This window comes from Ostrinia nubilalis, chromosome 19 (assembly GCF_963855985.1).
Source record: "Ostrinia nubilalis chromosome 19, ilOstNubi1.1, whole genome shotgun sequence".
In the NCBI taxonomy this organism is placed as follows: domain Eukaryota; kingdom Metazoa; phylum Arthropoda; class Insecta; order Lepidoptera; family Crambidae; genus Ostrinia; species Ostrinia nubilalis.
Genome location: NC_087106.1, coordinates 79,712 through 94,210, shown reverse-complemented (window position 1 = coordinate 94,210; position 14,499 = coordinate 79,712). Strand labels below are relative to the sequence as shown.

Genomic DNA, 14,499 nt, shown 5'->3' with positions numbered 1-14,499 from the left:
ATATAAAAAAAAATCTATGTGGCATATTTTCAAAGTAATAGGCATTTAAAAAAAATCTAAAAATTCTACTCCAGGTGACGGTCCTTTTACTCGTGTTGCCACAAATCTTCACTTTTTCCAATTTTTTTTTTTTTTTTTTTTTTTAACCCTGAATAATGCTTCTCTAAATTGTTATCAAAATTACAAAACCAGCTGCTCCAGCTTGGATGAAAAAAATACATTATTCCCAAAAAAAATTTCAAAATAAAAATTTTGCCTAGTTTAAACTGACTGTACTGAAAAAAAAATGTACTACGCGAGTGTGGCAAGTGACGTCATAATTTGGCGCATTTAGTAAGGATTCCAAAATGGTATAACACTTGGTAAATTTTTGCTGTAAATGTCGTCAATTTTTGGTTTTTTGGAAATAGTCCCGTTTTTAACTTTATCTACCTTGGTTAAAAAATATTATTCTAATGTGCCCAAAATTCAAGTTTCTGGCTTAAGTGAGGTGGAGAAGCCATTTTAAAAGGTATGAGCGGGACGGAGAGGGCCATCTCTTACCGAGCAGGGATGTTATGGACATCCGTAACCGTAACCGAAACTATCGGATACATTACGGGACACCCTGTATATTATTCAATAGTGTTATATCGTAGTACATTTTGTGCTCATTATAAAACAAAAACATATAATTAAATTTAAATTCGATATAAATGTGCATGATAGCATTTCACTGCTGACCAGATACGACTTTCTAGGTTTGGATGACGTATTTTTCATTAGTTTCGTATGTACACATCCCTAGTTACAATTTGTAAGGTAACAGTGATAGTGACGTTTAAATAACACAAATTCGAGACATTGAACAATTTACATTAAAATAGTAATAATTGTAGAATGTCATGTCAGGCAATGTTTCAATGCTTTATATTTCGGCTCATTTACAATCATGATTCATGGCATTGCTCGTCCTCAAGAGATGTAGGTCGCTCTTGGCAGCTCATTAGGACTCACTTTCATATGCATTACGGCCGTAAATAAGTACATCGCGGTGGACACGTTCACAGCTAAATTACAGAACAATAACGAGAGCACCAAGTACAAGAGCGGCACAGCTCTCGAGAACAAACAGCGAATTTTCAAAAATATGGAGCGATTATATTACGTCGAATCACAAACCGAGATTAAAAACGTGGTCGAGAGAGATCAACGTGAGAGTTCGCAACGCGCAATGCAACAATTCAAATTCACAAACACGAACCGAAACCGGGCGACGGGCGCACCCATCGACGACGAAAAGTCACACCACAGAACGAGAGAAACACTCCTCCTCAGAGTCGAAACTCCCGATCGCACCCGAGAGGCGCTCGCGCCCCGCGCCCCCCGCGCCCGCCCGCGCTCAGTCGCGCCCCGCCTCCTCCCCCTCGGGCTCCAGCAGGCGCCGCACGCGGCTGCACTCCGCCAGCTGCGGCGGGGACGACGCCGCGCCCCCGCTGCCTCCCGCCCCCCCCCGCCGGCGCCGCCGCCCCCCCGGGCCCCGCGCGCGCCCCGCCCGCCGCCGCCAGCCGCTCCAGCCGCCGCGCCTCGCCCGCGCGCACCACGCGCAGCAGCGCCGCGTACTTGTCGCGCGCCGCCCGCAGCCGCGCCTCGCCCTCCTCCGCCGCGTGCCGCGCCGCGCGCCTCAGCTCCGCCGCCGCCGCGTCGCGCGCCGCCAGCGCCGCCTCCAGCTCGTGCGCGCGCGCCGCCGCCGCCTCCGCGCGCGCCGCCGCCGCGCCCGCCTCCGCCTCCGCGCGCGCCGCCGCCGCCCGCAGCGACCGCGCCTCCGCGCCGCCGTCGCCGCAGCCGGCGCGCTGCACGCCCGCGCGCGCCGCGCCCGCCAGCCGCGCCTCGCGCTCGCTCAGCACCAGCAGCTCGCGGCGCAGGCGGCGCACGCACTCGGCGCGGCGCTCGGCGGCCAGCGCGGCGCGCGCGAGCGCCTCCACGTGGCGCGCGGCCTCGTGCGACTCCCCGCGCGAGCGGCGCAGCTCGGCGGCGTCGCGCGCGCGCTGCGCCTCGGCCTCGTGCAGCGCCGCCTCGGCCCGCAGGCGCGCCGTGCGCTCCTCGGCCAGCGCGGCCTCGAGGCGCGCCTCGCGCTCGGCGGCGGCGGCGGCGGCGGCCGCGAGCGGGGCGGCGGGAGGGTCCCTCGCGAGTCGCGCTCGTAGTTCGTCGCGTTCTCGTTGAACGGCCCGTGCTCGTTCTCGGAGCGCCTGTAGTGATACGAGTTCGATGAGTCGAGTCCTAATTTTATTAGCTCCGGCCGGTGTACAAAACAAATCAGCGGTGCGTGTACAGTATGGTAATAAAATATTTGTATATTGATAACTGAACTGAATCTCTGCAAAGATTACACAGCTCAACAAAAAAAAAATTTTTTTTGTTGCCCTGGTTATTTCTTCGGATTTATATACTTTGAAGCATACAATTTACGAATATATTAACGAAAGTACTGAATTGGCTCTAGTTTTTATGATATTAATGTTTAAGTGATAAACAATTTATATGGGCTCTTTGAAACATGCGTTGTTAATAAGTGACCAGGAACCTGGACTAAATTAGTTTTTCTGCACAATTTTAAACGTAATGGGACCAGTATCAGTAACAATGATATTACGATAAAATAATGTTATTATACCACTGACAATGTGGTGGCTGGAATCAAGGAATGGCGGTTATAGTGCGACAAGGCTCTTATTGTATGTTGGCAGATTTAGAATGTCATTACCGAAGGAAGTAATGACAGTAAAATTGATGTCATTACTTGTCATATTGTCTGGACGCCTTAGATTTTTACTTCGCCTTACACTTAAGTAGGTATACGTCTAATGCCCATTTTGTATGTATATGGAACTATAGGGCAAAGAAAATTCACTGGGAACAAGATGTGTGGGCAAATTCGAATATACATGCACAAACTTATAAAAAGCTATTACTTATTCTGTGTGTGAAGCTTGGAGAGGTTTAGTGTTGATTTTAATATTTTTTAGGTAACTAGAAAGCACTAAATTACACAGTTTAATGGGCAAAATATGTCGAAGCAAATATGAGCATAATAAGCTGCACTTTCTTCGCAGTCACGTGGGTAGATGTTTATTTATTTTTATGAAATTGCAGTGACGAGCAGGTATAATGATTCTATCAAGACGTAAGAGTGATGGAATAAAGATATCAAGGTAGATAGGATCGTTTCCTGACTGATTAAGTAATGTTGGTCACATAGCGAAATTGACCCACAACATTTAATTTTAAAAAAATCTACAAAAGGTGTTTCTCTGAAATCTAACATTATTTATGCATTTTTTAAATCTTTTTACTTCTCTGTAAATTAATTAAAATCATTCAGAACAAAATTTGAGGTTCTTTTTAGATAAAATTTGATTTTATAAAATGTACTTGCTTAATTTTCTACTATTTATAGTGTAATCAGAAAAAGACGATTTAAAAAAAAACTAGAGCCAATCTGCTAAAAGTAATAATAGTTTCGTAAATTGTGGGTCTTAATTGACATAAAATCATTTAAATATCAAGGGCAACAAAAACACTGTTGACCAGTGTTATCATTGTAAACGTTATAAAAGTGAAAAGGTGCGGGACCTGGTTCTGCAGCTCGAGCGCGCGCGCCTGGCGGCAGCGGCCCAGCAGGCGGCGGTTGCGCTCCGCGTGCGCCTCGCGCCGCCAGCGCTCGTACAGCAGCTGCGCGTGCGCCAGCGCCAGCTGCTCGCCCAGCTCGGCCGCGCCCCCGCCCGCCCCGCCCGCCGCCCCGCGCCGCCCCGCGTACAGCTCCGCCAGGTACGCGTCCAGCCGCGCGCTCGCCGACCCGCTGATTATCTTGCCCTCCTCCGCTGTCTGCGAAATTTTAAGTCAAATCAATCGAGGTCGACGAATCTGGAATTCGAGCACGATCGCCGGGAGAGACGAGTTCGACGTACCTGTTTATGCGGATCCTCCGGCGGGCACCGATAGAAATCCGAAACGATGAATTCGTAGGGCGCCGGCCACACGTCCACGGTCTGCGCGGCCGTCGAGCACGTGCGCGCGCCGCCCAGCCGCGGGCCGCACGACGCCGCGCGCCGCGCCGGGGCCCCGCCCGCGCCCCGGGCCCGGGCCCGCGTCGGCGAGCGCGCGCGCGGGTCCCGCGTGGGCGGCGCCGGCGTGGTGCACTCCGCCCACTCGCCCTGCGGCGCCGCGCGCCCGCCCGTCAGCTCCAGCACCTCGCGGTCCTCCGCGCCCAGCGGCTCCGGGGGCGCCGCGCCGGCCGGCCGGGGCTCGGGCCGCGCCAGGCTGGCGCCGGCGGGCGGCGCGCCCCCGAAGGGCACCGGCGAGTCGGCCGCGCGCCGCTCCAGCGCCACGCGCGCCAGCCGCGCCGCGTACGCCTCCCCGCCCGGCGACGTCTCCTTGCGCCGCCCGATGGCGCGCGCCGCGCCCGAGTCCGTCGGGAAGCGGAACTGCGCGCGCGTCTCGCGCGCCGGCGTGTTCTCCGGCGTCGCCTCCACGGCGGCCTCCGGCGGCTCGGCGGCGTCGGCGTCGGCCGGCAGCGGCGTGTGCGGCGCCGAGTCCGCGCCGCAGCGCTCGCCCAGCGGGAACCAGGGCTCGGCGCCGGGCCGCAGCGCGGAGGCGGCGCGGGCGGCGTGCGCGCCGGAGCCGGGCGCGGGCGAGGCGGCGGGCGGCGCGGGCGAGGCGGCGGCGCGCGGCAGCACGGGCGGCGTGCCCGCGTGCAGCGCCAGGCGCCGGCACTCGGCCAGCACGTCGTGCGGCTCCACGCGCGCCCAGCGGGCCGCGTCCGCCTCGCGCTGGCGCGAGCCCGTCACCAGCGCCGGGTGCAGGCGCACGGAGGCCAGCAGCGGCGCCACGTGGCGCTCCCAGGCGTCGCGCGCGCCGGCCGCGGCCAGGTCGGCGCGCAGCGCGTCCAGCAGCGTGCAGGGGTGCGTGGCGTACAGCGCGTGGAACAGCGCCAGCTGCGCCAGCTGCAGGTGCGCGCGCGTGGGCGGCGGCGGCGGCGGGTCGAGCGCGGCGGGCCGCAGCAGCGCGTCGGCCAGCTCGGCGCAGTGCGGCGCGGCCAGCGCGGGCGCGGCGGGCAGCAGCGCGGCCAGCGCCAGCAGCGCGTGCAGCAGCGGCAGCGGCTCGCGCTCGGCGCGCGCGGCCCGCAGCAGGTCGCGGGCGAGCGGGTGCGCGGGCAGGCGGTGCAGCCAGGCGGGCCGGCGCGCCACGAGCGGCGCCAGCGCGGCGAGCGCGGCGTGGCGCGCGGCGCGGTCGGCGCGCAGCTGGTCCTGCAGCGCGTCCAGCAGATGGCGCGCGTGCAGGTCGGGCGCGCGCGCCAGCAGCTCGAGCGCGCGCGCGGAGCCGGTGCGCGCGTGGTAGAGCAGCAGCGCGCGCGTGAGCCAGGGCTCGCGCACGTTGTAGACGCCCATGAGCGCGTCCACGGCCTCGCGGCCGCCGCGCCCGCCGCCCTCCAGCAGGGCGAACACGTCGCCCGTTTCGCTTGCGGCCAACATCTCCGACCACCTGTGGTTACGTGAAATTCCAAAACGTTCGAGATGCGCTTTGTGATTTTGTTGATGTAGGTACTTAATAAATAAATAATAATAGCCTTCATTTAAATTTTCGTTCATTACAGGCACATAATCATCACAGTTTATATTGGTGTTGGCAAAAGAAGATGGACTTGGCATAGTACTATTAAATAAAAATATCAGGCACCAGGCTCTTATTATGGGTATTCATTGTCTGCATACTAAGCTAAGCACTGCATGTATTGTGTAATACTAAGTAAAGAGTAAATAAAATTATTTTATTATTATAATTTTTTTTTTATTAGGAACACCAACAAATTTACATACAGTTCATACCTACATTTTAACATGGTTATCACATGATGTGAATTACCTATAGGTAAACATAGCATTTCTTTTTGCAAGGTTAGGGTACTTATACACTAACTAGAGAAAACAAAAATCTAAATTTTATTAATCCAGAAGTAGTATTAATCTAGAACAGTCCACAATGTACCTAATTGCTATTGCCTAGATGTCAGCAGCCCAGTATTTATGGTCATAGCCTTATTTTAGGTAGGTACTGTTAAAATAAATCAAATTTCTTCATTTGTTAGTTTCCACTGATTTTGTTTTTGCCCAAGCATACAATTTTTGTAGCCATGAATTAAAATTTAATAGCCTATTAATAAGTCCCACTGCAAGGCACCATACTGCATCACGCAGGGTTTGACAGGGCACATTGGTGAAAAAGTGGTAAGGAATCCATACTGTCAGATGTTCTTAAAGTATTCAAGGCCTCTGTTTAGTATTATTAACTAAGATCAGGTGATATTAGTTGGGCCAAACTTAAGGATTCCTTCTGAACCATGGAGATTGCTCGTGTACTGCCTGATACGGTGATGGGGTTGTTGTTAGGCGCAAATAAGTCAGGGCACTTGTTAGGGTTCATCCGAGGTACAAGACAATAAACATCCACAAAGACTGTACTCATAACCACGCAAACGTCCATTAAGCATTTACTTAGATAAACCAATAAGACCAATAAGAATTTAACAAACTTACCAATTAGCAGATCGGAGAGACGATCCTTCTGGCACCGAGGCAGGAGGAATTTTGGTTTCGGTGGCTATGTACACTCAAGAGTTCCAAAATATATGATTTTTGGATATTACAATGCTTTTCTATCAACTGATTGCTAACTACCCTCCTTTTTTGTAAATTAATTCAATAGCCGGAATTTTATTGCGCACAGCTGACCAAAAAATTACTCCGATTTGACATCTGTTGTCAAATAGTGATGTCAAGAGTTCAATAATAGTTCAATTGTTTTTATACGACTTCATTAGTAATCAGGAGCAACACTAGTTTCAATTGTCAAAAAAATGACAGCTGTTAAACGTCAAAATATCCTTCATTTCATCAAATGTCAAACAGCGATTTACGAGAACATAACCTAAAATAATTTTGAATATTGATTTACAAATATTATAAAATGTACGGGAATGAATTTGATGAGTAAAATAGTAATAGTGGAATTTATTGTGAAGATAGTGTTTGCATAGTTTCGCATTTATTAAGTTAGGAATATGCTCCGAGCGGTATCTAGCATTTACATAGAAAGCCAGGCTCTTGAGCTGCTAACCACAGCCAGAAGAGATGTTTTTAAATTATTCCGTAAGTATACAGTGAAATATTAAAATGTTTGTTGTTTATTATGAATCTTACTATTACATTTTATGAAAAGTAATTCATATTTAGAGAAATATTTCTTTAGGTTACTTGTTTGATTTACTGCTCTTTAGCTTACATTATTATCTTATGTTCTAGGCACTAGCTCGTCGAGCACACCACTGGCTCACCAGGTAAGCCATAGCTCATGTCGCTATTTCATCTTCTCTTATTCTCTACTCTCTAATGTTCCTTTTATTATTGTATGTTTGGGAGGCTTTGGTGAGTCGGCGTCTCCCATGCCGGAATGAAACTCCGTAGTCGTTTTGACAAAGAACTGCGTGTATTGACGCACAGAATCAGGCGTGGCAATGATAATAAAGTAGCACACACAATTAACACTACATGAACTATGTACATTTCACATTATTGTAAGACAAATTATAATCGCGATGCGCGCGGTAAAAAGTTGAGGCCTCTGTCTGACAAGTGAAAGGTTTTGTTGCCAAAACCACAGATTAAAAAGCACTTGTCTATGCCTAGAGCAAATGTGCGTTCGGAAATCACTTATTTCCGAACGCCACATCACCCCCCCACGGAGAAGGATAGTTAGGAGAAATAGAAATAGTCATCCTGATCTTTAAATTTTACATGCCTTCCAACACGCGTAGTGTAAGGCTGTTTAGATGGGATCGTGGCTTGAGCAGGAGCTGCTTGTGGCAGAGGTGCACCAATAGAAGGCTTAGTAGATTGCTCTTGTGTATCATTATGATGTTCATCTGTTGCATAATGATCGATGAAAGCCGGTTTGACACGATCAATGCTAACCGTGGATTTCTTGCCGTTGATTGTAATAGTCAGGGTTTTACCATCAGTAGAACGCTCTAAAATAGGATATGGGCCGGTGTAAGGCGGTTGGAGGGGACGTCGAACAGTGTCGTCACGTAGAAAAATGTGAGTAGCAGTGGCGAGATTTTTGAAAATGAAAGTGGATGGTTCTGAATGGCGAGAAGCAGGAATTGGTCTCATGTTGGTCATTTTTCGACGCAATTTTTCAACGAAATCATTAGGATTTTCGCAGGATTTAAGATTATCGGTAGGTGCAAGCATCTCTCCCGGTAAGCGTAGATTCTCTCCGTAAACCATTTCTGCAGCGGTTGCTTTTATGTCTTCTTTGAAGGCGGTTCTCATACCGAGTAAAACGAATGGTAGAGATGTAACCCAAGTGTCGTCATGGCACATGAGAGATGCTTTTAGTTGACGATGCACACGTTCGATCATACCGTTAGCGCAAGGATGGTAAGCAGTGGTTCTGATGCGTTTAGTTGCGAAATGTTGCATAAGACGACGAAATAGATCGGACTCGAATTGGGTTCCTTGATCGGTTGTAATAGTTGAAGGGACACCAAATCGTGAGATCCATTCTCTCGTGAAAGTGTCTGCAACTTCCTCGGCTGTAATGGAGCGCATTGGCCAAACCTCGGGCCAGCGAGAGACCCTGTCTATAGCCGTCAAACAGTAACGGTACTCGTTACAGACAGGTAGTGGGCCAATGATGTCTATATGTATGTGAGCGAAACGGTGGGATGGTTGATCAAAAGTTCCAATGGGAGCAGAGTTGTGCCTTGAAATTTTCGTGCGCTGGCAAGCTAAACAAGATCGCGCCCAGTTGTGGCAGTCTTTTCTAATTGAAGGCCACACGTAACGGCTTGTTAAAAGGCGGGTAGTTGCTCGTATGCCAGGATGGCTTAAATTGTGTAACTTGTCAAATACTGCTCTGCGGAATGGAGGGGTTAGATATGGACGAGGTTTGCCTGTGGACACGTCGCAAAAGATGGCAGTGTCAGAACCCGGGAGAACAATTTTAGAAAGTTGCAAACTAGAAGCGCTGTTTTGAAGGTCTATTAGTTCTTGATCTGTTTCTTGTGATGTTGCGAGGGTTTTGTGATCCTGTTCGAATGATATGGCTTCAATTCGGGACATTGCATCAGCGACGATGTTCTCTTCGCCTTTTATGTATTTGATATCCGTTGTGAATTGGCCTATAAAAGACAGTTGATTTAGTTGTGGTGGTGGAAGTTTTTCACGGCGTTGTACGAACGCATACAGCAGCGGTTTATGGTCTGTAAATATTGTAACGTGTTGAACCTCGAGTACGTGGCGGAAGTGCTGTACGCTTTCGTAAACGGCCAGTAATTCGCGGTAGTAAGCTGGCCACTGTGTTTGTTGTGAACTTAGCTTCTTACTGAAAAAGGCGAGAGGTTGCCATTCGTCATCCACTTTTTGCTGCAGGGTTGCTCCGATGTGGGAACTGGATGCATCGGTAAATAATCCTAGTGGAACGTTTGGAGCTGGATGGGCTAGCATAGTAGCATCACTGAGAGTTTCTTTGCATTTCTGGAATGCTAGTGCCAAACTTTCGTTCCAGGGAACGGGTTTCGAACCTTTTAGCTGGTTGTCGGCGAGGACGCTTATCAGAGGTGCTTGATATTCTGCAGCTTTAGGTATGAATCTGCGGTAGTAGTTGAGCATACCCAGAAACCTACGAAGCCCCTGCGCGGTTTTTGGTAAGGGGAAATTTTTGATAACGTCGACTCGTTGGCTTGGAGGTTTGATGCCTGCCGCCGAGATGTTGTACCCTAGGAAGGTCACCTCTTTAGCTCCCAGTACGCACTTGTCGCAGTTAATAATCACGCCGTATTTTTGTAAACGCTGGAATAATATAGTAAGATGTTCTGCGTGCAGGACAGCATCATGAGAAAATACTAAAATATCGTCGACATACGGGAAGACGAAATCTAAACCGCGGGTGACCTCATCAATAAACCTTTGAAAGGTTTGACCGGCGTTTCGGAGTCCAAAACTCATGTACGGGAATTCGAAGAGGCCAAAGGTCGTAATGATGGCCGTCTTACAAATATCTGGAGGGTGGACGGGAATTTGCTGGTATGCTTTTACCAGGTCTATGGTGCTGAAGACTGAAGCACCCCTCAGATTGTATGCAAGGTCACCTATGTGTCTCACCGGATATCTGTCGGGAATGGTCCTAGCGTTTAAAGCACGATAATCGCCACAAGGTCGCCATGTAGAGTCTTTCTTAGGGGCCAAGTGTAATGGTGAGGACCAAGAGCTGCTGGATGGCGTAGCAGTGCCCGTCTGTACCATATCTGTAAAAGCTTGTTGTGCGGCTTTAAGTTTTTCGGGAGCAAGGCGGCGAGGTCGGCTAGTTACTGGTGGGCCGTCAGTGGTGTTGATGTAATGAACCGTTTCGTGCTTGGCGATACGTGGTAGACCAGGTGGTTTGGTGATATCTGGGAACTTACAGAGGATGTTGTAATAGGACGAGTTGCCGGGGTTGACTACGATTGCTTTTACACCATTGATTGGATCAGGAGGTGCGACGATAGCAGAATTAGATAGACCTGTCTTACCATCTACAATCCGTTTGTTGGCACAGTCGGGAAGAAGGTGGTAGTGAGCAAGAAAGTCGGAGCCAATGATCGGAGCGTTCACGTCGGCAACCACAAATTGCCATATAAATTCGCGGCGTAGTCCGAAGTCTAATTTGAGATTGACTGTACCGTATGTTTTGATGCAACTGCCATTCGCGGCGCTTAATGAATAATCTGTAGGTGTTCTGCGGTCGCGAATCCACCGGAAGGGGAAACAACATAAGTCAGATCCAGTGTCAATTAAAAATCTGTGTTTAGTAGTTTTGTCCGTTACGAAGAGGCGGCGTCCTTGGGAATCTATCGAACAGCAATCAGTATCCGCCTTTACTGATTGCTTTCTTGGTTTTCCGCTCGCCAATTACACGGTGCAACACACTTGCTAGCTCTGCGACCGAATTTATTGTGGTACCAACACGGTTTGTTGGCTGGTGTCCCAGAGCGTGATCTATTGGGATAAGATGTCGAGCGGTTTCTTGGTCTGCTATCTCGTGTGTTTTGGGCAGCTGAGAGAGCAGCGACCTGTTTGGTAAGATTTTCGACGCATTCTACAAGTGTGCTTAGAAGGGGAGGAGTATTATCCACACTATATACATTGGCAGGTCCGGGGGTCACTTCCATAATTTTATCTGCAAGCTCTGCTAACTTCTCCAAACTCAGATCTGCTTGTGCTGCCAAAATAGCTTGTACTTGGCTGGGCAAGCGGCGAAGCCAAAGTTGCCTTAGAAGATTATCATCTTTGAGTGTTGAGCCAGCAAGTGAACGGAGATGTCTTAAGAAGGTCGACGCTTTCCTATCACCAAGCTCTTCGTCGCCCAATAATCGGCGAACCCGCTGCTCCTCCGAAGTGGAGAGGCGACGGATTAGTTCACTTTTTAGCTTAGTGTACTTGTGTTCCTTCGGGGGATTCATAATAATATCTTCGATTTCCCCAATAACACGTTGGTCAATGGATGCCAGTACATGGCTAAATTTGGTCATGTCTGTGGTTATATCAGCAAGATGAAATTGGGCTTCTGCTTGTGCAAACCAAATAGCTGGCCTGTCAATCCAGAAAGGTGGTAATTTCACAGAAACTCGGCAAACTTGTTCTTTTTGCGACACTGGAGAGGTTTCTGCTGTTTCTGTTTGTACCTGACGGAGTTGAGCTTTCAAAGTAGCATTTTGAGCTAAAAGCTCTTCTAATTTAGCATGTAATTCTGCTTCAGCCATGGTCCCGGTTAGTAACACAAGAATCTAATGATAAGCAATGTTCAAAATAGATCACAACTTAGATTTAAAATAAAAAAATAATAATAATGTAAGTATGCCAAATATCCTTCTCCGCAGGTGTGCAGTAAGAAAAAAAAAAAAATAAGTATGTTAAACAAATTTAAAGTTGGATTGGCACATGCAAAAAAATATTATTAATTAGTAATTATTCCTAGGCCGTTAAAATGTTAACAATGTGGAATGGAACTTGCTTTTTATAGAAATTTTAGCTTATAAATTGTTATACCAAGTTGTATGTATATCACCAATTCAAAATCATAAATAATGAAAATATCTTTCAAAAGAAGGCAATAGTAAAATAAGAATAAGGAAAACACACATTAAAAGAGAAATTAACATTTGTAAACATGCAATTGAAATTTTACACCGATTATATAATTAAATTACTTTGTTGTTTGGGCTATCAAACATTAATTATCTGATCTCAAAAACAGATGGTTAACAATACCACAAATTACATGTATTTTAAGTTAAAGTACAAAAGATTGTCTTAATAAACCGCTACAAAAATTTACTAGGCACTTAATTCACAGGTATTTGAATTGCAAATTAAAATAGTTGTCAATTAGGGTTAATACTAGAATTAATGCAAAATTAAATAGAGTTATTACTAAATGTTCAATAGTCCAGTTTGTATGTTATTGCAGCAGCATTATGCACTAAGTTCACGAAATTGTCAGATTTGGATTAAAAACAGTACTTGCGTGCGTTGCGATGCTTGGGATGTGGAGAGTAGACGGAGCAAGCAGTGCAGTCGTCTAACAGTTAGTAGCAGGAGTTTAGCAGGGGTTAGCACGGCAAGGTTATGCACTTTGAACACTTAATTATTAACACCAACACCACAATAACACCACATGCACTGTACGCGAACGTAGTCCAGTTGGATTTGCAGTGAAGTTTTTAGTAGAAGGACGCTATTTTGTTACGCACGCAGAGACGACGCCATTTTGTGAATGACAAAATGTTGTGTAGGAAAAATCGATTCCAATAGTCTCGTTGCTGCCAGTGGATGCGCCTACGCCGAGGGGTTTCAAACTTCTTCATTTACGCAGGTTATTTCATAGACGGGGTCACCAATTTGGGAGGCTTTGGTGAGTCGGCGTCTCCCATGCCGGAATGAAACTCCGTAGTCGTTTTGACAAAGAACTGCGTGTATTGACGCACAGAATCAGGCGTGGCAATGATAATAAAGTAGCACACACAATTAACACTACATGAACTATGTACATTTCACATTATTGTAAGACAAATTATAATCGCGATGCGCGCGGTAAAAAGTTGAGGCCTCTGTCTGACAAGTGAAAGGTTTTGTTGCCAAAACCACAGATTAAAAAGCACTTGTCTATGCCTAGAGCAAATGTGCGTTCGGAAATCACTTATTTCCGAACGCCACATATGTATCTAATCATATTTATGTTTTTTTCACTTAAATAAAGTACAATACTAATATTAATGATATAAAATGTTGAACACAAATATATTACACGGACTGTTTATTTTTTGTTACTAAATTAAAGAAAATTGTATTTTTCTTTACAAATATTATGATGCAATATTATGAAATAAGTTTTTTTGCAAACAGGTTTAGTTTTTAACCATGTTTTGTCTAATGGATGATTATTATATATTTCAAGCGTACAAGGAAAATAAAACCATATAAAACGGTAAAATAAGAGCTAATTTGTTCAAATACATTATTTGCATGTTTCTTTTGATTGTTTGTTGCTTCTATTCTTATGACAACACATTATAGTGATGTAAGGTGCTTTACTTAATTAATTACTTTAAATGGTTTTTTGTTATTATTTTTTTGTTTTGTAATAGTATAATAATTGTAATTTGCCTATAAAGTAAAAAGAGAAAATATTCCTACCTTAGGCAATTAATTTTTTTCGAGTTATTAAATATTTCAGATGCAACTCTTAACACAAAAAATAACTATAAAAATAATATTTTAATTATTATTTGTTAAATAATTAAAAATTCACCCACTTGACTACAATAAAAATGGCCTCTTTCTAATTACCAGTCATCTCAATGTTTATTCTGGCAAATAAATAATTTCAATTTTGGATTCTTTCTTTCAAGTCCATATTTTACTGGAATAATAGTGTTTATCGTCTAATTATAAATAAGTTTGAACAAACTGCATTGAATCTATATTGCATGTTGTGTCAGCCTATAATTGTTGTTGCATTGTAACTTTGTTCATAATTGTCATTTTTAAGTGTACATGTTGTTATGTAACAATGTTGGTAGACCTAATAAATAAATAAAATAAAATAAAAAAAGTTATTATTTAATTCACTCTATCCTATTATAGGCAAGATTATAGGTAGGTACATACTGTATCACAAAAACATAGGCACATGTACTACTCTATATTCGTTTTTGTCTGTAATAAAGCCGTAGAAATATTGAACTGCATGTATATTATTGTTAGCCGTTGAGATGTTAGGCTGCACGTAACAGATATAGTATTTGAACAAAAGCAAATGTACAATACACTTGTTCCACAGACAGTATTGACATCCAGTGGTGGTCAAGCTGACAGTGCACACAGAGCGCGCGGCGCGGCGGCGCGCGGGGCGCATCCCGCG

The 14,499-nt window shown here is 46.5% G+C and overlaps 1 protein-coding gene and 1 long non-coding RNA gene across 2 annotated transcripts; one reads left to right on the top strand and one right to left on the bottom strand.

The window, feature by feature from the left end:
• Window positions 1–1,313: 1,313 nt before the first annotated feature.
• LOC135081351 (hamartin) lies at window positions 1,314–5,267 on the bottom strand (the record flags this gene model as incomplete). Its single annotated transcript, XM_063976071.1, has 3 exons — window positions 1,314–2,228; window positions 3,613–3,846; window positions 3,948–5,267. Coding segments are annotated over 3 exons (2,469 nt in total), but the record flags the coding sequence as incomplete, so codon positions are not given.
• Window positions 5,268–6,912: 1,645 nt separating this feature from the next.
• Window positions 6,913–14,498, top strand: LOC135081239 (uncharacterized). Its single transcript, XR_010259155.1, has 3 exons — window positions 6,913–7,184; window positions 7,338–7,372; window positions 14,419–14,498. It is a non-coding gene; the product is annotated as an uncharacterized LOC135081239 (long non-coding RNA).
• The last annotated feature ends 1 nt before the right edge of the window (window position 14,499 follows it).